This window comes from Meriones unguiculatus, chromosome 3 (genome assembly GCF_030254825.1).
Source record: "Meriones unguiculatus strain TT.TT164.6M chromosome 3, Bangor_MerUng_6.1, whole genome shotgun sequence".
In the NCBI taxonomy this organism is placed as follows: domain Eukaryota; kingdom Metazoa; phylum Chordata; class Mammalia; order Rodentia; family Muridae; genus Meriones; species Meriones unguiculatus.
The window spans coordinates 8,741,549-8,765,324 of record NC_083351.1 but is presented as its reverse complement, the minus strand read 5'-3'; the positions used below and the strand labels follow the sequence as shown (position 1 = coordinate 8,765,324).

General features: G+C 42.6%; 1 protein-coding gene across 1 annotated transcript; it reads left to right on the top strand.

Annotated features, from left to right (window-relative positions):
- Positions 1–2,485: 2,485 nt before the first annotated feature.
- LOC132652714 (arylacetamide deacetylase-like 4 family member 1) lies at positions 2,486–22,162 on the top strand. Its single transcript, XM_060378649.1, has 4 exons — positions 2,486–2,635; positions 15,294–15,510; positions 18,354–18,417; positions 21,391–22,162. Exons 1-4 carry the CDS (start codon positions 2,486–2,488, stop codon positions 22,160–22,162), a joined length of 1,203 nt encoding a protein of 400 aa, XP_060234632.1.
- The last annotated feature ends 1,614 nt before the right edge of the window (positions 22,163–23,776 follow it).

Here is a 23,776-nt window from a genome sequence, read left to right as displayed (position 1 = left end):
CATCCCCACTTTTTCTTCTAACCATTTAATGTGTCTGGTTTTATGTTAGGGTCTTTGATCCACTTGGCCTTTAGTTTTGTGCAGGGTGTTACGTATGGATCTATTTGCATTTTTCTACATGTAGGCATTCAGTTAGACCAGCACCATTTGTTGAAGATGCTATCTTCTTTTCATTGTATGTTTTTGGCATCTTTGTCAAAGATCAGGTGTTCATAAGTGTGTGGGTTTATTTCTGGGTCTTCTGTTCAGTTCCATTGATCACCATTCAGTTTCTATGCCAGTACCATGCAGTTTTTATAACTGTTGCTCTATAGTACAGCTTAAGAGCAGGCATGGAGATACCTCCAGATCTTTGTAGAGGATTGTTTTAGCAATTCTGGGCTTCTTGTTATTCCATATGAAGTTGAGAATTTTTCTTTCCAGGTCTGTAAAGAATTGTGTTGGTAATTTGATGGGAATTGCATTAAATCTGTAAATTGCTTTTGGTTACATAGCCATTTTGACTATGTTAATCCTGCCAAGCCATGAGCCCATTATTGGAATTTTAATGGAGTCTGCATTGAACGTGATATGGCTTTTTTGAGACAGGGTCTCATTATATAGCCCTAGCTGGCCTGAAGCTCTTTATGGAGATCATGCTGGCCTTGAACATGTAGAATTCCAACTTCATTTGTTTCTCATGTGCTGGGATTAAAGACAGGAGTCACTATGCCTGGCATATTAGTACATTTTGTATTGTGTTTATGTTTTTGAGACAGGTCTCACCATATAGTCGTGGTTGGCTTGGAACTTACCATGTAGACCAGGCTGGCTTCAAATTTATAAAGCTAAGCCAACCTCTGTCTCCCTAGCACTGGAATTAAAGGCATTTGTAACCATACCTGGCATTACCAGGGATTTTTAAAAAGTCATGTAAGTGTTATTTTCCCCAGATTAACTTCTCAACAAGTTTGTATTGGTATTTACAAAGGCTACTCATGTTGTGATGACCCCCCACTATAAAATTATTTTCACTGCTACATCGTAGCTATAACTTTGCTACTGTTATAAATCATAATGTGAATATCTGTTTTCTGATGGTCTTTGTAACCAGGCCTCTGGCTATTTGTTCAGTTCTTATAAATACCACCCTCCTATACCCCAATCCATTTTACACCCCCCCGAAACACTAGGTAGGCAAAAAAGGGTAGACAGTAAAGGGGGTGTAGATCACTTTAGACTACATCCTGCTGGTTAGGGGCATCGAGTTTCTTGTGGGAAGTCTAATCCTTATTGTCAGGTTGCCTCCAATTGGCAACCAGCAACCAGCAATTGAGCAATCCAGCATTCCAGCATTCCAGCAAACAGCAATAGCCAAAGTAGCAGCAGGAACCAGCAGCTGCAGGGACCACCAAGAGATGCAGGGACCAGCAGCAGCAGCAGGTACAGCAGTAACTACCCTTCTCTCGGGGCTCTGGCATTTTTCTACCCTCTCAAGAGTCCCCAGGATTCCAAACATAAACTGCATTCAGCTGTCAGAATCTTGCTCCTGCCAGGGCACAAGACAAATCACAGTTATTTACTGTGAACAATCTGAAGCAGCCCATATCTCACACCTGGGATCAAAACAAAAACATATTTACATACCATAACTGCATATTAAACGGAACCAACATTCTCACTACAGGTCTTAGGTGACCTCTGCAAGAGTCATTCCATCCTTCAAAAGGTCTCAACCCACAGGTTGAGAACACCTGATCTAAAGTCTCCCGTGCGCCCCCTCAGCAGAGCAAGGTACGATAGTGTGCACCTTCTAAGGACTCAGTACTTCTGCCTTGGTATCAAGGTTTCTGTAGAAGATGAAACAAGCTGTCCTAGACGTTCCAGTGTTTTATCCACACGGAGAAGAGTCAGAACAAGGTCAGCAAGGGCACAGTGTGTTTTGACATTGAGCAGATCAGGCTAGGGAGTAGAAAAGGATAGGTAAGGAAGGAACATGTGTGGTTGCTCCCTCCCCCCATTGTGTTCTTCCTCATTGTGGTTTACCTTGGCACACACAGCACTGCTCTAATCTCTGATTTCACACTTGAGAGGAGCATCACAGAGAACAGTACACACCTCCATTCCATTTAACCAACCTCCCACAGATATGGCTGTCGACTGGCATCTCCTTCCATTCAGTCTTTTCTCCACTGGAAGTCCATTTGCTATCCAGGATGGTCAGTGCTGGGTATGATGAAAGACTGACCTACCTTGGGACATGGTGCTAGGGTTCCACTACTGCCGGGTAGGAGCTTGTCCAGGCTGTGATCTGTTGCAATGAGCTCCCAAGAGGATGCTTTCAATCTCAAGAACAGCTTCTGAGAGGTGGAGCCAGGCCACGGTGTTTCCCGGCAGCTTATAAGGTGCCTGGGTTTGGGGCTGAGCAAGAAGTCTTAAGGGACAGGTTTTCCTCTGCTCACTCTGAACAAACAAGAGCGCCATGCTGCTTTTGGATCCCGTCGAAATGTTCCTCGCTGCCTTGTGTCTTCTGATCATGGGAGTCAATGTCTGGGTTCTTATAGACCATCTCCTCACTATCGACATACCTCCTGCTCTCCTATACACCATGAAGATTCGGATTATGCACTACCTTTTCAATGTGATGATGACATGGGTAAATTCTGTTTCTTAATGACTATGATCTATGAGGGTAGAGAGAACTTAAGCATTGGGGAAGCATTTTGTAAAAAAATCTACATAGTGTAACAGGCCGATATGTGCTGTAGTGATATGCCAGGCACCGTGTGTTCTAGACAATGGCTAAAACTATGCTCATTTAATGGGCTGAGTGTGCTATCTTTTCACTTTCCATGCAGAAGTTGTGTTAGCCAGGAAGATATATATGGAGTTCATTTCTTAAAAGAAATAATTTTGTATTGTCCGCTTTGAATTGGCAATGGTAGTTCACACTGACCTGGCCTGGGGTAACAGGAGTCTTTCAGTCCCCACCAATACATTCTTTTGCTCTTTGGTGTGAGCCTTCTGTTGGTGTTCTGGGGTCCAACATGATGACAATTCTCAGAGTCAGTGTCTTTTTTTTTATTTTTATCTTTTTGGATGGTTGGAACCAGTAGCCACAAATGACATACCTAGATTTTTTTTATCTCTTAGATGAGAGTTAGAGGTTACCAGTGGAAACATAATCTATTATATAGAGTCTGTGGAAGATGAAAAAATGACTTCTACTCTGTCTTTTCTGAGACCCTCAGACCAAGGACAGAATAACTGAGGGCTAATATTGTTTCTATCAATAGATTTATGAGACCCATGAGCCTTAGAACCAAGGGTCAGACAGAATGGCTTCTGGGCCGTTTTTGAAAGACTAATAACATTGTAAAGGAATATGGGGGAAGATGAATTTCAGGCTTTGAGCACAGCAAGCTGTGACTTAGGGGCATATGTGCTGGGGAGCATGCACAGAGTCCAGTATGTCTACCAGTGAGTGGAGGAAGGGATGGATGGAACTTCAGGAAAGCTGTTCTTAGGGATCATGTAAGACCCTGGGGGTCTTCTAAGGTAACCAGTGTTACCTCCAGTGAGATGGAATGTCCAGGCAGCAGGTTCCGGCTCTGATTTTCCTGGCAGAGTCTCCTTCCTTTGCTCACTTGCATGAGCATGAATCTGTTGAGAAACAGCCAGCTCCGTTCCCTGATGGAGCCCCATCCCCAGCTGTAGAGTGGCGGTGGAGTTCACACAGTCGTTACTATGAGCGATGCTCCAGCAACACCTTTTGTTTCTTAGGAATCCAGTTGCCAGAACCTCATTTCTTTTACTCCATTGAGAAAGTCCTCCTAGTAATGGGCCCTTCTTCATCACACACAAATGTGAGCTTTGTGTAAAGTCATCAGCTGAGACAAGCAGAAGGGGTAAGACTAACTGAGTAAAACAAAGGACATCCTAACAACAGCTAAATCATCTTCTTGATGGCTTGAGTTCTCCCCGCCCCCAGGGGACACCTCAACAACTGTAGTCAGGGACTCAGTACTTAATTTCTGTCACCAAAAAGAACTTCAAGATGAATCAGCCTAAAAGAAACTTAGAATTTTTAAGCAAAGAGGAAACACTGAAGGGAATTCAATACAAGCATGGGAAAAAGAAAAAAGAAAAATAACCTAAGTGTGCATGACTACATAGACTCTGTATAGTCACTGTGTACATAGCTTGGGACATTTGGAATACATTCTTTAAACTGGTAATCAACCACTAAACACAAGATGGAGTGTGATGATGTAGCTATGAACAGGATCAGCTACCACTAACCACAAGGCAGGGTGTGATGATGTAGTTATGAACAGATATTTCTCTCTTTAATGGGATAGCTGTGATAAGTAATATGAGCACAATAAGAGGCTTGCATACGGGGAAGAAGGGCTGTTAAGATAGAATGGGGATCTAGTCATACTATATCACTACATATATATATATGTAATATATATATAATATATATATTACTTTATTTTTGGCAAATATATATGCCAAACATCCACCACCACAGTATTATACATAGAATAGTGTTACTGCCCTAAAAACTGCCTGTGGCTCACTGATTCCTTTCCCTTCTGCAACTCTATTTCTTCCAAGGAAGAAATGCCTTGACAGCCAGTAAAAAAGAAGATAAAATAAAAAGACATGCCCACCTCCCCAATCCAACCCAAATAATTTAAACCCGAGTGTATATGTGTTTTTCACTGGCTATCCCAATCATCTTTCTGTACTGGTGAATGACAGTGGACTGCTCTGCCAGTGTTAGGATTTTTTGACTCCCTATCCATGAAAGACAAAGATCAGACCCAAGGGAACTGTTGTTCTCTGTTTTTGCCCCATGTCCCTTCATTTCCCCACCTTTCTATGCCACCTTTCCCTCGTTAGAGACTTTATATCCCTTAATCCAAAGAGTTAGTTGTTCAGGGGCTGGCAAGATGGCTGAGTTGGTCAAGCGCTTGTTGCACAAACATGAACGCCCAAGTTTGCATCACATAAAAAGGTGAGCACAGCAGTGTGGGGGAGGTGAGGGCAGGAGGATCCTTGGAGCTGGCTGGCCATCAGGTTGTGGGACTGATGAGCTCCAGGTTCAGGGAGAGACCCTGACTGAAAAACACAAGGTAGATAGTAATTTAGGAAGATATGAGCACTGGCCTCTGCTCATACAGGTGAACATGCAACTTCAGGCATGCACACACAAGTACACAGACAGAGAGAGCACATGTATATATACACATACACAATTGCTCAACTTTTAAAAGGTTTTCAGGTTGGACAGGATCAAATCTACTCAAGGATCAAATTTCTCAAACTTCCTTATCTAAGGGCTTGGGAATCAAGAGGATCATTGTTTGATGGGAATCCGGAAGAAATGAAATCATTCTTGAAACATTGTATCACATTATCAGTAAAACACACAGTAGAAGGTCAGACCTAATCCCAGCTAAAACAAAAAACAGAAAGACAACTTACCTTGTCTGGTGTCTGAGAACCATGTTACTAATGAATTATTAAAGCTCAGTGCAGAATCTGATTTCAGCTTGACTTGAAATGTAAACATGGGTACTGAAGACAGAGGACCTGAGTTTGGAGGTATGAAATGAATTAAATGCCTTCATTTTAATGGTGACACAGGTCCCCCATCCCCTTTTGATCTTTAAATATCAAGAGCCACATAATTTTGCAAGATGACTGTCCTTGTTATAACTTCTGCCTTTAAGGATGAGGTCACAGGCTGGGGAGATAAATCTGTCTGTTACACGTTTGTTGTGTAGGACTGAGACAGCTGCTTAGGAGCATGCATGATCTTCACCTAGGTCCGCTGCCTAGGTGGCCATATGTGGCCAATGGGTGGCTTGGTCTTCATATGGGGGCCGTTTCTAACATGGGTTGTATTGCCTCCTTTTGGATCACTTCTGCTTGGCAGGGCAGCCTTGCCTGGCCTCAGGAGATGAGAATATGCTCAATCCTGAGGTGACTTGATGTGCTGGGAGGGTTGATATGGGGGGAGGGGCTCCTTTTTTCAGGGGTAGAAGGGGAGGGGAAATGGAAAGGACTGGAAGGGAAGACTGGAGGAGAGGACACCCTTAGAATGTAAAGTAAATAAACTGAAATTTAAAAAATATTGTGATATGGATGCTGAAATAATATGCTTGTTGTGCAAGCATGAGGTCCTAGGTTTGATTCCCAGTATCATGTAAAAAGCTGGAAATGGTGGCCTTTGCTCATAATCCTAGTGCTGGGGAGGTGAGATGTGGGTCCCTGGGGCTGGCTGGCCTAACTTCCTTAAGTAAGCTCCAGGCCAATGAGAGATTTTGTCTTGAAAAGTAAGGTGGATGGTGTCTTTTGAAGAACAACTGCTGAGGTTGTCCTCTAGCCTTCACATAAAAGGCAAATGCATCATGAGCGCACACACACACACACACACACACACACACATACACACACACACACACAGAGAGAAATAGAGAGAGAGAGAGAGAGAGAGAAATAGAGAGAGAAAGAACTTGTAAAGGCCCCTAGATATTTAATTACTATTTAAGGAATAAAGACAGAAGGGAAATGATCAGACCTTGGAAAACACATCTTTTCCATCTATGTTATAAAATGATAAAAGTTGCAGCACAGTAGAATTTCTATACGGTGTCTTTGGACATTTCACATGCATAACTTTTCATCCATTCTCGGCACAATTATGGCCAAAGATTGTGACCACAAAGCTGTTGGTGCCATTATTAACCCATCTGATTAAAGTCTCCAAGTCAAGGAATGACAGTAGGCCAATTAGGGTTTTCTTTTCTTTTCCCTTTCTTTCTTCTTTTCTCAAGGCATTTGTTTGTGTGTGTCTGAGAAGAGAGAAAAAGAGAGAGACAAAAAGGGGAGCAAGTACCACAGAGGTCAGAAGAGGGTATCTGATGCAAGTCCTGGAAATGAAACTCTAGACTTTTGTGAGGACAAACAAGAGCTTTCTTTCTTTCTTTTTAAGATTTATTTATTTATTTAATGTATATGATCAGTCTATCTCCATGTACACCTGCATGCTAGAAGAGGGCATTAGATCATAGTATAGATGGCTGTGAGGCACAATGTGGTTTCTGGGAATTGAACTCTGGACTTCTGGAAGAGCAGCTAGTGCTCTTAATCACTGAGCCCAAACCAGGGCTTTTAAAGCTCAACTGTCTCTTCAGCTGCAAGATTACAGACAATGAAAGGGCACTCTTTCTAATAATTAGATTAATAACGACTAAATATCAAAGCTCTCTGGCTGCAAGATATTTGACAGCTCTTTCTGGTAAGGGTCCACCAATTCACTGAATCATCATTCCAAAAAATAACCAACTGGGCTTTGCTTGTTACAGTGTAAATTGGCACAACTGACCCAAAACTTAAAATTTTCTTGTCTCTTTCCTTGATTTTCATGTAAAGGCTTTGAGTTACAATGATACAGATTTGAGAAAAAAATATATGAAGCAGTTGGTGAAGGCACATGCCTTTATTCCCAACACAAAGCAAAAAGAAGGAGGTAGATCTTTGAGTTCTGAATCAGTCTAATTTACATAATTAAAGCCAAGATGGCAACTCCTGCTGTTTAGCTGCTTGCAAATTTTCTTAAGGTTACCATGTAAATTCTTTTTTCTTAATAATCAATGTTATGTCCTTACTGATCTAAAAGTTGAATTCACATCAATTTTAGGTTTATGTAAGGAGGGATGATGTCACACTGCTCTAAAAAGGCCAGCCAATCCCAAAAACGGGCACTTCCACAGAACTGGTTACAAAAGGGCATTTTGGCTTAAGAAATATGTTCTGTTGGTCAATGTAAGGACTCAAAATTAGGCTGGGAGACAAACATGCAAAGTGTATGCCTCCCCTGTCAAAAAACTTTTAAATTCTGACTAAATTAAGATGTCACACTGCTCTAGAAGCTGGCTTACCCTTTCAAATGTGAGACATTTTCATGGGGGACAAATGTTGGTCATGCCTGATGCCAAAAAGACATGGGAGGCTTACAGGTGGCAAAGCACATGCCAGCCTAGTTAAGTCCTAAAAATTAAAAAATTATAATTCATATATTTAAAAGGCAGAATTGTCCACCCATATAAAAAAGGGGGCAAACCAAAGGTAGCCAAAGCAAATGTGAAAACCCAGGTACAAGATACCTAGGGTATGCTTAAATGCTAAAAGTAAAAGGGGGTTTATATAAAGTTTGGCTATAAAGGCATAACTGCCCATTTTATTTAAAAAAAAAAGGGATAGGACAAAAATAGCTACAACTTATATAAAAACCTAGGCCTAAACCTCTAAACAGGCACAAGATGCCTAGGGTATGCTTAAACTCTAAATTAAAATGTTTATGTAAAATTTACTTAAAACATGCCTTTTCTATTGTTCAAGGCAACCAGCTTGTCTCTCTAATGGAAGGCCTTCTTTCAGGAGATAGGTGTCAGCTTGGCCTAATACAACAGGTGCCCAAGAGCCCAGAAAAGATATTTTGTTTTGATTTCAACATGATAAGGATTGTATATTCAATAATAATGGTAACTTATATTGCTGAGCCCTTTACATAAAAACAACTCTAAAACTGACTGAGACATAAAATATGTCTCTAGCCAGAACTTCAACAATACATGGGCAATAAATCCTCGGTTATAATATCTTCAAAAATGTATTATGCCATTCTTTTAATTGGCATAGATAAAACTGGATTACAGTTCAGTTTCATCCTGCACATCTCATACATTTATAATTTTAGAACTGTATAATGCTTGTGAGAAATTATATGTTTGCAGAACAAAAGAACTAGACACCAGAGATGCGGGATCAAACCTGACAGAAATCCTCCTTCCAGCATGCTGAGACATTGACACATATGTTCCAGCATCTTGCATGTTCCAACATTCTGCTTGTTCCTGCCTCAACTGCTTCAATTGCTGTTTCTCATCAAGGCTTCCTCCCAAGAGAGCTTTGAAGAAAGCTACTAATCTCAATTGGTCCAGCATTTTAGACGGTTCCAATAGGACTTCTATTAAGCCTAAAATGTCTCAACATTCAAAGACTGGACCACAAATGTTAATGCTTGCTTAATTAATAATTTTGCACAATTTCCTTTGGGCCCCCTAACAGGATTTCTGCATGTCCAAAACGTCAGCTAGAGGAAATTCATGAGAACAACATCCAATTTTCCTTAAAAGGGGTTGGGTAGGTTTTTGGTTGTTTTCTGTGTCTATGAATGTTTATTGTCACTGGGAGATGGTTATAAATTATTAATGGTCTTATTCAGAGAGAAAACAAGGCTAGACTCAGGGATTTCTCTCTTTTCCTTTTTCTTTTCTCTATCTTTCTTGGATAAGGAGAAAAGAGGTTGAAAAGAAAGAAAGGGAATACAGGAATATCTTATATGAGTAATAAGACAAAAGGTAGATTATTGAATTTACTGAACTTAAGGTTTTATTTGTTATTCTCAAATAAGGTTATTTTTAACTCGGGTATTTTGTATATTGATGCAAAAATAAGTCTATTTTTGATACATTGATAAATTTTAGTATATTGATACAAATTCAAGGTTACTTCCAATACTTGTAAACTGCTATTTAAAACTGTTTAGGATATTAGGTAATAGTTAATTGTTAGTTAATCAGCTCATAGTCATGTCAGACCCTAGTCTAATTTATCACAGGAGTAAAAACACTAGGTTTAACAGATAGGTATGATTTTGTAGACAGATCGATTACATATATAAAGATAGGTAGGTCTTCAAAAACTCCAGAGACCTACAGAATATGGCATTTTAAAATATCTTTATTATTTTAAAGATTCTTTGACAATGAGACAGGTCATCTCCTGGCAGCACCCCACCTACTTCAAAGAAGACGAGGAGCATTGAAGAACCTCCATATGGAGATGGCTTCAAATGTGTCAAACGAGGTACTCAGGTAAAGAAAATATCCTTGCTTCATGACAGACAAATTCTGCCAAAAATAGGCAAGCTTAAATGCAGGATGTATCGACTGCCAAACTCTGCCAAGACAGGATAAACAGGTCCTAAATAGTTCCTGTATCACATTTATGTCTGTCAAATATTCTGAGCCAGAAGTGTGAAGATGATGCTCCAATGTTATAGAGAGTTATGGGTGGCTGTTCAGGCAGCAAACTGTCTCTGTCAGTTTTTATTTTTTGGAAGCTGCTAACATGCACTTCCTATTTACTCCAGTAACTAATTTTATTCCGTCTCAAGTCTCTGATGAGGTTGAAGAGCAAATAGTGATAGTTTCATAATAAGCTTAAGTTGTTTAGAATTTTTTTCTTTATTAATTACACTTTATTCACTTTGTATCCCCCCTGTGGTTCTCTCCCTCCTCCCTTCCCAATCCCTCCCTTCTTCCACCCTCTGCATGCATGCCCCTCCTCAAGTCCACTGATAGGGGAGGACTTCTTTTCCTTCCTTCTGATCCTAGTCTATTAGGTCTCATCAGGAGTGGCTGCGTTGTTTTCTTCTGTGGCCTGGTAATGCTGCTTCCCCCTCAGGGGAAGGTAATTAAAGAGCAGGGCAATCAGTTCATGTCAGAGACAGTCCCTGTTTGTATTGCAATGGAACCCACTTGGATACTGAACTGCCATGGGCTACATCTGTGCAGGGGTCTTAGGTTATCTCCATGCATGGTCCTTGGTTGGAATATCAGTCTCAGGAAAGACCCCTGTGCCTTCTCCACTGCTGGTGGGAATGAAAACTTGTACAACCACTCTGGAAAGCAATCTGGAGCTTTCTCAGACAACTAGGAATAGCACTTCCTCAAGATCCAGCTATACCACTCCTAGGCATATATCCAAAAGAGGCTCAAGTACACAATAAGGACATTCACTCAACCATGTTTATAGCAGCCTTATTTGTAATAGCCAGAACCTGGAAACAGCCCAGATGTCCCTCAGTGGAGGAATGGATGCACAAATTGTGGTATATCTACACAATGGAATATTACTCAGCAATAAAAAATAAGGAAATCATGAAATTTGCAGGTAAATGGTGGGATCTGGAAAAGACCATCCTGAGTGAGCTATCCCAGAAGCAGAAAGATGCACACGGTATATACTCACTCATATAGACATGTAATATAGGATAAACCTACTAAAATCTGTACACCTAAAGAAACTAATCAAGTGGAGGACTCTTGCTAAAATGCTCAATTCCTATCCAGAAAGGCAAAGAGGATGGACATCAGAAGAAGGAGAAAAGAGGGAACAAGTCAGGAGCCTGACACAGAGGACCTCTGAAAGGCTCTGCCCTGCAGACTATCAATGCAGATGCTGAGACTTATGGGCAACCTTTGGGCAGAGTGCAGGGAATCTTAGGAAAGAAGTGGGAAACAGTAAGATCTGGAGAGGACAGGAACTCCACAAGGAGAGCAACAGAACCAAAAAATCTGAGCACAAGCTGTTTAGAATTTAAGAAAATGTTTTCATATAGGTAATACCAATAAGGAAAAAAGGTTAATTTAGGCATAGAACTCTAAGCCTGTCAAGATAGAAGAGATAAAATACTTTTTCCTAAGTTGCCAGATGCACATGGACTGGACATTGCACATGTAAATTTTACCTAACATATTTCATAATTTTATAATTATTATTGTATTGAAAGAAAAGGAGCCTTTTGTTGGACTTAGAGGGAGAAATGTAGGTATAATGTTCTTGTGGAATGTATACAATTTACCCTTGTTCATTCAGATGCTGATATCTCTACCACTCTCTGGTTTCAATTCGGACAATGCATTGTGATGCTTATTCTTAGCATCATCTGTCTCAAGTTTGTGTAAACATGCCACCATTTGTTCTCTATGTTTTCGTTTTACAACAAGCCCCAATTCTGAGCAAGAGAGAGTATAAAGTGAGACATCCTGGTCTGGAGAGGGGAGAGAAGAGGGAGGAGAAAGACTCTGGAGGAGAGGTCTTAGAATCATGTGGAGAGATGGACCAGACTTAAGATACGACTAAAAGCAAGTGTAATGGGTAAAATCTAAATGAAACAATGCGGGCTTGGAGGTTTAGGATGGAGTAACTATTGCCTAGCATTGTGCTCTAGGTTAATTAAATAAATCCTAGTCTCTGTGTGGTGATCTGGGTATACAGCTGGTTTAGGACTAACCACTGCTTAACTAAACGATATATCAATAGTAAATATTAATATCCACAACATATAGCCAGTGGTGAGTTCCTCCTGCAGATAACTCCTTACCCACATTCCTGTAAGTATATCTAGTGAAATTCACTGGATCAAGAACAAACATAAAAACCAGAAAGTGGGAGTTGGGAGAAGGTGATCAGTGGGAATAGGCAGACTAATATAGAATAAACACATTGTATACAAGTATTAAATGCTTTCACCAAACCTACTTTTGTCTATAATTAGTATATATTATGTGATTTCTAGAGTTTTTGAGTTAATCGTTTCAGGCTTCTGAGAATTTCAGACCTTAATACTACAGGTGCATTTATATTATTTCCATCCCTACCCCTCCCCGCTCCAGCTCCTTTTGTGACCTCCACATCCTCTCAAATTCATAATGTGCGTGTGTGTGTGTGTGTGTGTGTGTGTGTGTGTGTGTGTCCTGCAGAGTCCACTTGGGGTTGTTGCTCACACACACGTGTGTCGTGCTGCCCACATGGGACTGGATGGCCTGTCGAGAGCTCATCCCTGGAGAAAACGATTCTTCCTCTCTGCAGCCAGTGCTGGCCTGTAGGTCTTCACTAGGTGGAGCCTTGTGAAATTCCACCATCCACACTGACATGTCAGTTGCTGTTGTCTCTGTGTAGCTCTTGTTTGGGCAGCCATATTGTTGAGATTGCATGGGTTCAGCTTCGTGCCACGTCTAGAAGAGCCTGTGCAAGTCCTTGTACAGTGGAGGAGTGGAAAGACTGTAAAAGGAGCACAAGTCCCGGCCTCTGCCTTTTACGGTCTTCCCACTCCTCCTCCTCCACATTTCCCCCTGTGCCTTAGGTGCAGGGTTGTGTTGTAGATGTCTCCACTTGCGCTGGACACTTACCAGCCACTTATGCTCTGCATTTTGACCAGTGTGGCTTCCTGTGTTGGTCTCAGTGTCCCAAGAAGAAGTTTCTTTGATGAGGGGTGGAAGCTACATTTACCTGTAGGCCTCAGGATAAGTATTTAGAATACAGTGAGGAATTGCATTTGTTCAGAAAAACAGGAGTGGCTTCTCCTCTAAGGGCTGTGACCTCTCCAACCACCGAGGACCTGCCCATGTTTACAGCAAGCATGAAACCCTTCATATCAAGTAGGCCTTAAGTCCAACTAGGCAGCTGTTGGATACCCACAAGCTAAGAGAAGCAGTACTGTGCCGCTGGAGTCATGTTGGCAGGAGTCATGTTGGAGTCCTTGCTGTGACTTATAGGCTTTGTACCTCTATAAAGCAGTAGGACCACTGATTGTTTTTCTTCTTTATTAGTTTGTATGACATGTTCGGATACTATGAGAGCTAATCCTCAGGAAGGAAGCTTCTAAGTCACTTCCAGCTTGATTCCTCCAAGTCCTGTGGTGTCTTCAGCAACAAGGTCTTATCTTCAAGCTCTGGAAAGCAACCTAGGACAATGGCACCATTGTTACACTGTTTACATTTTTATCTGCAGTAGCTTATATTATTGGGGGAGTCTCTTGGACTTCCCCTGACCTACAACTTAAAGGGCTAGTTCCCATGCCTGGTTCCAGGATTTGTGTTTGATAATACATGGCTCTTGGGGGGATTATCACCACATTTGGTGCAATTTTACTTAGGTATGGACTGAGTAATAAATGGCTGTGAGCTACCATGTGGGTGCTAGAAGTCAAATTGAATTGCTGAGTCAGTCTCCTGATTTAAAACTTTTTTGAGATAGGATCTTACTACATTGACCTGAATGGCCTGCAACTTGCTATTAGAGACCAAAGTGGTGTCAAAACCACAAAGATCCACCTGTCTCTGCCTGCCAAGTGCTGGTATTAAAAGCATGTACCACCACACCCAGCTTAAAACTTTTTTTTTAAAAGAAACTTTTTTAGTCATAATGAAATTTTTCTTCCTGGGATATACTTATAAGAAATATTAATGAAATGAATTAAAATGGGAGGGGACTATCCAAACAGTCATTTGAATCCAATTCCAAAATAATAGTACAAGTCATAATTTAAATCAGAGAAAACATTTAGACTGCAAGTGTAACTTTGCAGTGGGGTTTTTGGATACAGACAGGCAAGATTCCCTCTTCATGGGACTCTGAACTTGGCATAGGCTGTTAGTGTGTAAAGGATGGGCAAGAAGGATGGAAAACAAAGTTATAGAAAGGAGACATGAACTTTTGCAACTTTTAGATGAACTAAACCATTGACTATCTAAATGTTTGGGAAACAACCTGAGCAGCTTAAGGAGGTCAGAGTCTCTGCGTCATTTAATCCACTGACTTATCTCAGCAAGCTCTTGCAGGCACAGAATGACTTAGAGGATTGGTACAGCAGCCCTTACGGTAAGGTTTCCTTGGAGAGTTAAGATTGGTCCACTTGACATAAGAATATGATAGGGGAGATGCTGCAGGAAAAGTGGTGTTAAGGAAAAATGCAAGCCCAGCTCTTCAAAGAATCTCAGGCAACCCCCACTCCATCACCACTATTCACCATCCCCATGTGAAGATTTGGAGGTAGAGAGAGTTTTTCTCATTGATGAGACTGTAAGCTAATTGTCAAGGGGAATCGTGCAGACTTACTGATGAACACAGTGCTGATAAGTTAAAACCCAGAGAAAACCGAGCCAGGCAGGGCATGGCGGGCCAGTGCTGGAATGCCATCACTCAGGAGGCAGAGGCAGGCTGAGGCCAGCCTATTTTACAGAGTGAGTTTCAGGCCATGTGTTTCAAAAACAAGTAAAGAAAACACACTTGGGGGCCAGTAGGATGGCTCAGTGGCTAAGAGCTGTTGCTGTTCTTGCAGAGGACCAGGGTTCAGTTCTGAGCACCCACATATGTCTCACAACCATCTGCAGCTCCAGTTCCAGGGGATCTGACACCCTCTTCTGGCCCTGTGGTTACAAGGCACACATGCAATACATAGACATCCATGCAAGAAAACGCCCTTGCACATAAATAAAGATAAATCTTTTTTAAAAGTCAAGAATTCTCATCATGCTTGTTACATAAAGAGGTTAAAGCAGCCCTGTATCAGACTGTTGGAGTAAAGAAAGCTCCTCCGACCTCATCTCTTTCCCCTTCTCATGCCCCCTTAATTTTCTCTGTCTTTCTCTCCACTTCTCCATCAGGGTATTATATTGGAGAAGCTGAGAATTTGCTCTATGCCAGCACTTTTTCAGACTCTACATGATACACTGCTCATAAAGAGGAGCTATAATGTGGAGGTGACTCAGCTGTGTTTTGGCGAAATCCCCGTGAGGCTGTTCCAGCCTAAAGCAGCTTCTTCTGGTCTGAGGAGAGGCATGATCTTCTACCATGGAGGATCTGGAATTATAGGCAGCTTGGGTAAGAAGCATCCCTGGGGCATGGGGCAAGTATTACCCCAAGACCTTCATGACCTCAACTATTCTCCCATAAGGTCCTTTCAGGAGGGAGCCAAAGCAAGTAATAGTTGAAGATCCTTGTCTAGTGAATAGATTAAGCAGAGAGTCCCATCTATGCCATACTCTCAGTTTCATGGTGAACAGCAAGGTCCAAGCAAAGCACCCAGTGTAATGGATATGAATGACACATTTCTCCATCCTTCCTTTCTTCCTTCCCCTCCCCTCTCCTCTTCTTCCATCCCTTCCCTTCCACTCACAGCCACCATCTTATCCACAGTGTTCCCAAATGATGCCAACCCAATGCATTTTATTTAACTATTCTGGGACCCCTATGCCTGTCCCCTCCTCTCCATATGCCTGTAATGGTGTCACAGTTCTATTTTGCCCCTTTATCTTCTTTCTGAATCAGAGGGATCTTTGAAGATACAGCTTGAAACCTGTCATTGCTTATCTTTAGCTTCTGTGCTTCCCAATGACCTTTCTGAACTGGCTACCCAGGTATCACCCTGAGGTTGCTTTGCTAAGTTCCACTCACTGCCCTATGGTATGGACACAGAAGTCATTTGGGATAGACCCCTACCATCTTGGCTATCATTTTCACTTTTAAAAAGTTAATGCATGAGTAAATGGATGCTTAAACAAATTACTGCACAAAAGGAGATACTCATGAATGAACTAGAAGATGCATAGTTGGGTGGGTGAATGGATGGAAGCTTGCATGCCTGCATGTCCAAATTTCCCCTGAGAGGGCAAGCTCTCCCCTTTCTCCCTGACAGTAAGTAAAGGCCACTTACTGCCCTCTGGTGGTGGAAATACCCATAGCAATTCTATAGCTGGAGGTGTTGGCTGTGGTGACCTTCCTTGGTCACAAGCTATGAATGAGTCACATCTATGGGACTCACCTATGTCCAAGTTTATTCTCCTGCATCAAACCCACTAGCAACAGCACTTCACCCCAAGCCACCAATCCCTGTAGAGGGTAAAAGCAATGATGGCTCAGAATACCCAGTTTCTGACCTATGAACCTGTGAGTCAAAGGAGGAGGCTGGACCACGCAGGAACACAAATGAAGAGGTGGTTCCATATGCAAATAACATGCAGGCAAAACCACTTGTGTATGTCAAATAAAAATAAATTTCAAGATACTTCCTGTCTAGAATACAGAGGGTCCTAGTGGACCCTTGTTGCAGCTCTCACTGATTCCTCACAGGCCTCATCCTTGCCTCAGCCCTTGTGAAGTCTACAAGGGAGAGGCTTAAGTGCAAAACTTTCAACTGTGACCACCTGGAGTATAAGAAAGATGTCAGGTGGGGAGTGAAGCTGGGCACTACCCGAGGCCCAGAACCAAGGTCAGGGCTGGTAGAGGTCTTTCCCCTTGGCTACATTTAAACTCTCCTGGAGTTTAACGTTTAAAGACTTGAACTTTTAAAGCCATACCCAGGCCCTCCCCCAGGCTGCTCAAGCCCCCTCTGGGACGGGACCAGGCATCTTTACTGTAAAACGTTGCCAGCAGGCAGAGACTCTTTGTAAAGAACCTGGACACAGAAGCTGAATGCTTAGAGCTGTGACCATGTCTTCTAAGCCTGTGTTTCTGCTCTTTCATGCCCTTCTTTGTTTTGCACATATGCCCACGCCAGAGTCATCGTTTTTTAAGTCCTGGTTTTATGCTACCTGCTGCAATCATGTTGGTATAATCGTGTTGGTCCAGGCAACAAGCGCAGAAGATGTGTACTGGCTGCCCCGTGCTTCTGCATGCAGATGGCTGGGGCTGAGAGGGGCTGAGTCAGAGGAGCACTTGCAGTCAAGCAGGGGAGGTGCATGCCTTTAGTCCCAGACCTTGGGACGCAGGGACAGGCATATGTCTGAGTTCAAGGCTAGCCTGGTCTACAGAGTGAATTCCAGGACAGTCAGGGCTACACAGAGAAACCCTGTGTTCAAAAACAAACAAACAAACCAGAGGAGTACTCACTTGATATACTGGTCCAGGAAGCATCATGCACTAATGCTGAAAGACATACTACTTGGAAATTCAGATGCACCTACTGATTAGAAGGTACCGTTCTTGGGGGCTAGAGAGACGGGTCAGTGGTAAAGGCCACTTCCTGCAGAGAACCACAGGGGTGGCTCACAACCACCTGTAGCTCCAACTCCAGGGTATCTGACATCCTCTCCTGGCCTCTGCAGGCACCCATATGACATCCACTCACACAGAGACAGAAATAATATATGGACATAAATTAAAATTTAAAAATCTACTTTAAATGCACTATTCAACCATTCTTTTTTAAAGATTTATTTATTTATACATACGAGGACTCTATTTGCATATGGGCCTGCATGATAGAAGAGGGCATCAGATCTCATTATAGATGGTTGTGAGCCACGATGTGGTTGCGGGGAATTGAATTCAGGACCACTAGAAGAGCAGACAGTGCTCTTAACCACTGAGCCATCTATCCAAACCATATTCAACCATTCTTTATCTCCAAATTAATCAATACTAATATATAAAATTATTACTACTCCCAGGTTTTTAATCTTAGCTTCACACTCTTGGCATTGTCCATTTCAGGTCCTTAATCCTTCCTGGCCATCAGTTTCCTCACCTTGCAGAAGTTGAGATTCCCTGAGCTCAGGCACTCAGATGCTTGCCCAGGTAGAGCTGCTGAGGTAATTTCAGAGTGAGTTAGAATAGGGACAGATAAAGTAACTCATTTTCACAGCCACAACAGCCAGTGACATCCTGGGTCACTGGATTGGTGAACAATCCTTGTGAGCTAATTTTTACTTGGTCTTCTGTTTCAGAATGCTACCATAGCTTTTGTAGTTTATTGACCAAGAAGACAGACTCCGTCATTCTGGCAGTGGGGTGAGTAGCCTGGGACACTTAATTGTTTTAATTGTTTCTTCTTCTTCTTCTTCTTCTTCTTCTTCTTCTTCTTCTTCTTCTTCTTCTTCTTCTTCTTCTTCTTCTTCTTCTTCTTCTTCTTCTTTTTCTTCTTCTTCTTCGTCTTCTTCTTCATTGCAATGACTTCTAGCTGAAAGATAAAACTGAAAGGACTCCTGGATTCAAAGGTTTCAGTCTACGTTCTGCTTGCTCCATTGCTATGGTTCTGGGTTGAGGTGAAACTTCATGGCAGCAGAAGCACTTGGTAGAGGGTAGCTGGTCACCCCATGGTGACCAGAAAGCTGAGAGAGAGACTGCAGTAATTAAGAACAGGATTCTCTTCAAGGTGCTAGTTCAGTGAGGCACCCCCAACCATTTCCCAACAAAGACATTAAACTCTAAGCCCATCAGTGAATTCATCCATCAATAAAGTCAAAGCTTTCTCAATCATTGGACCTGCCAGCTGAGGACCAAGCCTTGAAAAAGGTGACCTTCTTTGGGAGCCTTCTCCAAAGGCTTATGTTGGTCATCTCACAATGTAAAAGACATCCAGACCATGCTCAAGAGTCCACAGGTTTCTAATAGTTCCAGCACTATTTGAAAGTTTGTGTACAAAGCCTTCTCTGAAAACCAGGCCAAATTCTTAGCTTCGGGACTCTATGAAATGTTAAATGCCAGGTCTATGCTTCTGATGTACAACAGCACAGTGCAAACCCTCTCGCTCCAATAGGGAGGAAGTAGGAGCAGAGGAAGGAGAAATGGGTTCAAAGTAGGACTGGAGCACAGTCAGGCAAAGGATAAATCCTGTCGCTCCTTGCCCAGTGTCTGTGCCACCCGGTGGCATGATGTGAACTCCACTGGGTTTCTGCAGCCCTGTTTGTGTATCTGTGCCAGCAGCAGTCCTGTGAGCCCCTCTGTTGGAGCACCTCTATTTATTCTCTGCAGCTTTCTGCCATAGTCACTCCACATCCCTGCCATCACCACCTCCTTTGGATCTCCATCATAGCTTAAGCTTTACTATGGTACCTTCAGACAGTACCTTTTCAAAAGAAGCTTCCCACAGGAAGACTTATTCTCCCATACATCACCTGGTCTCCCAGAATTTTCTCTGAAAATTTTGGGGAACCAACTAAGGGTGGAAAGGTTTTACTTTGCTCACATTTCATATCATAATTCATTATCAAAGCAGTAAGGACAGGAACTCATAGGGCAGGAACCTGGAGGCGGGAACTGATGCAGAAGAGCTGCTTACTGTCTTGCTCAGCCTGCTTTCTCATAGCACCCAGAGCCACCAGCCCAGAGTGGTACCTCCACAATGGGCTGAGGCCTCCTCAATCAAGAAAATGTCCCACGGGCTCAATCATAAGCTGATTTAAGGGAGCATCTTCTCACTTGAGGTTCCCACCTCCAATAAGTTGCTTAGTGTTTCAGGTTGAAGAATACCTAGCTGGTACAGCTTCTCATTACAATTCAGAAGTTTCCTCTAAGAAACCTAAACCACTCAGCTGGACACAGATTGGGGAAGAGAGGAAAAAGAACTTAAAGTCTCTTGAGAAACACATTCAGCTTTGACATCCACCAGGCTGGTGCACAATGTGTCTGTATCGTTGGGATAAGACTGAACCTTTCTGAGGACTTTCAGAAAGGCACCGTGTTTGAAAAATATTCACTAACTTCCCCACAGTGGATTTCCACTGTGTGGGAACATGAACATCACCACTAGAATCCATGTCTCCACAAACCTCCCAGCCAACCAAGGTCTCTTTTTTTTTTCTTTTTTGCCTTCTATTTCTTTTATTTATTTATTTATAATCATTATACATATCTCCATTTATTTAGAATATTCTGACATTTCAGAATCTAACATACAGAATACAATAGAGAGGTGACAACATTTCAAGTTTGACATTTGAAAGCATTGAACTTCGATTCTACATCTCTTTTTTCTTTGATAAATTCTTGGCTAGGCAAAGTATTTAAACTCTAATTTTAGTACTATTATCGTGAATCCACATTTTTCTTTAAGGTCTCCTGAACTGGACCCAGAGATGGGCTGCATGAATGTCTGTTCCAACACTGCTCAGTGTAGCATTTGGCCAGATGCTTGCAGAGATCTGGTCCATGAACCTGCATTGCAATACAATGGCCGGTGAAATGACTCAGCCAGAGAAGGCAATCTATTCTGTCCAAGGACCTCAGTAGGAAGTGCCTGGGAGGAGATGCCTGAGAGAATCTGAGTATGGAGAGGAGAGATGTTACTCATCCCCTCCAGTCCCCTCAACTCCTTTTCCCGCCCTCCTCTCAGTCCTCTCTTCTAACTATTCCCTCCCCCCCTTCTCCCTTCCACTTCATCTCCCCATCCTCCTCCTCTATCCATCCCTCTCTTCTCTTCCCCTCCTCCTCCCCATTCTCCTCCCTCCTCCATTCCCTAATCTAAATACTCTCCTTTCTCCTCTCATCATTTTTCCCCTCCTCTCCAATTCCTTCCCTCCTTCCCTCCCCTTAGTACTCTGGGCTCTCCCTTCCTCTCCCCTTCCTCCCCTCCCTCCTCCTCTCCCCTGCTTTCTCCCTTTTTCTTCTCTCAGTCTTCCACAGCCCCCTTCTCTCCCCTCAGTCCTCATCCTCCCCCAATACTATGCAGCTTCCAGCAAATTCAGGTCAGGACAGAAAGCTTGGAAACAGGCCCTTTAATCTCTCTGGCCCAAAGCCTTTAGCTTTCATGGCCTGCCTGATCCTCTCTAAGTAGGTGAGTCTGCATGGAGAGTCCAAGCTGTTTTGACTCTGGGAGAGTTCTTCAGAATTACACAAGGGGAAAATGGGGGAATAACTATTCTTACTTGTTCAATCATTTCAGGATGTAATAAATTCAGTCTCAGGTGCATAGAGGACCATGTTCAAGTGGACTCCACCCACCCCTACACATACTGGTATGCTGTTTTTCTTTTTTCTCCCCAGGTACCGAAAGCTTCCTGCCTACCCACATCCTTATGGTATTCAGGACTGTATCGCTGCCTCGATCCATTTCCTGAAGGACCCTAAAGCCTACGGGGTGGACCCCTCCAGGGTTGTGCTCTGTGGAGACAGCATGGGAGGTACAGCTGTGGCTGTCATCCTCCAGAATGTCTTGGGCAGACCAGATCTTCCACGGATCAGGGCTCAAATCCTGATTTATCCAGTACTTCAGTTAGTCAATTTACAGTTACCCTCACATCTGCAGAACCACAATGTCCCATTCATCACCAGAAACCTTCTTTTGAACTGCCTCTGTAGGTATCTAAACATTGACAGCTCCTGGAAAGATGCCTTACTGACAGGAGCTTTTATTCCCCCTGACATCTGGATGAAATACAAGAAGTTTGTTGGCTCTGACAATATTCCTGAAAAGTTTAGGAAGAACATTCAGCAACCTGAGTTTCCTGGTCCTTTTAACAAGGCTGCCTATCTAGAAGCCAAACACTTCCTGGATGTAGGAATTTCTCCCCTTGTAGCTGATGATGAAGTCATAGCTCAACTTCCAGAGGCATTGCTGGTGAGCATGAACAGGGACATTTTCCGAGATGACACCTTGCTCTACAAGAAGCGTTTGGAAGAACAGGGGGTCCTTGTGACCTGGTACAACTTGGAGGATGGCTTTCACGGATGCATACTCTTGTTTCATAAGATTTTATCTTTTCCTTGTACCTGGAGTATAATAAATGCCATTGTGAGTTTCACAAAGGGCATCTGAAGGATTATGCATGGAAAGGAGTGGTAGAATAATTGCCTGCCACACATAGGTTCAGAATAAATACCTAGCACTGTAGACTGACAGAGAGAGCAAGAGATACACACACACACACACACACACACACACACACACACACACACAGAGGTGGACAGACAGATGATAGAGAGATAGATGATAGAGAGATAGATGAAAGATATGTAGATAGAAGATAGACACACAGACAGATAGATAGATAGATAGATAGATAGATAGATAGATAGATAGTATAAGGAAGGCTTCTGCCCCACCTACAACCTTAGCTGACTCCCAGTTTTCAGAGAAGCAAATGTTAAGTTGGTGCATGGACAAGAAAGATAGGAGAAGAGGGAGGTGAAGGTCTACTAACTGGAGGCTAAAAGCCCTGACCATGTCCATTGCTGCAACGAGCGACATTCTCTATCATCCCTATTAACGAGGATATACGAAAGAAGAAAGAAAATGCCTTTACATTGTCTTGAGTGTTAACTTATGTTCTATTTCAATAAATGTGGACAAGCAGTAAGAAGCTCAATAGTGACATCTCTGTGCTCCATAGCAACGCATCTTGGGACATCCTCCTGCCTCTTTGTTGGTGAGGTCAGGTTAATGGTGACAGGCCAACTCAGTTGGGTTAGGAGACACCCCTACCCCCAATTTGGCTACCCTTGGGCTCTGAGCTTACAATATTAAAGAGACATTTTAAGGAAAGAGAGGTAGGAAAAGGAGGGGACAATAAAAAGAAAAGGTGAACTATAGGGAGTTTTTCCTAAGCTCAAGCCTTTAGTTACACATCCAAAGTCAGGTCCCTGGATAACAAATGGGAGTCAGATCCAAGGTTGCTCTGGGAAACTCTGGAGGCCATTTAGGATATGAAAATGCATGTATTTTCTTAATGATTTAAAAAAATGTAATTTGTACCCATGTTTGCCTGTATGTATGTAGATGCATTGGATCCCCTGGAACTGTAGGTAAGGATGGCTATGAACTGACACATGGGTGTTGGAAAGAGAACTCCTGTCCTCTGCAAAAGCAGCAAATGCACTTAACTGCTGAGCCAGTTACCCTTCTTTCTTTAAAAATAAAATAAAGGAAAGGAAAGGAAAATAAAATAAAATAAAATAAAATATATAAAATAAAGGTGTGCATATTCATATACCAGATGCTCTCTGGACCACTTTTAAATTTTATTTATTTATTTATTCACTTTACATTCCAATCACAGAGCCCTTCCTTCCTCTTCTTCCTAGCCCCCTCCCCTACACCTCAGACAAGGAAAGCTTCCCTCTCCTTCAATCTACCCCAGCACATCAAGTCGCATGGACTGAGTGCATCCTCTTTCACTGTGGCCTGACAAGGCAACCCAACCAGGATTAAGTGATTGAAAAGCAGGCAACAGAGCCCACATTAGAGACTAGAGACGGTTTCCACTCCCCTCACTAGGACACCTACATGGAGACCATGCTTCCCATTGGGTACATATGTGTAGGGGGCCTCGGTCCAGTTCTTGGTTGGGAGCTCCAGTCTCTGCAATCCCCCTGGTTCCCGGTTAGTTGCCTCTGTTGGTCTTCTTTTGGCGCTCCTGCCACCTCCAGGTCC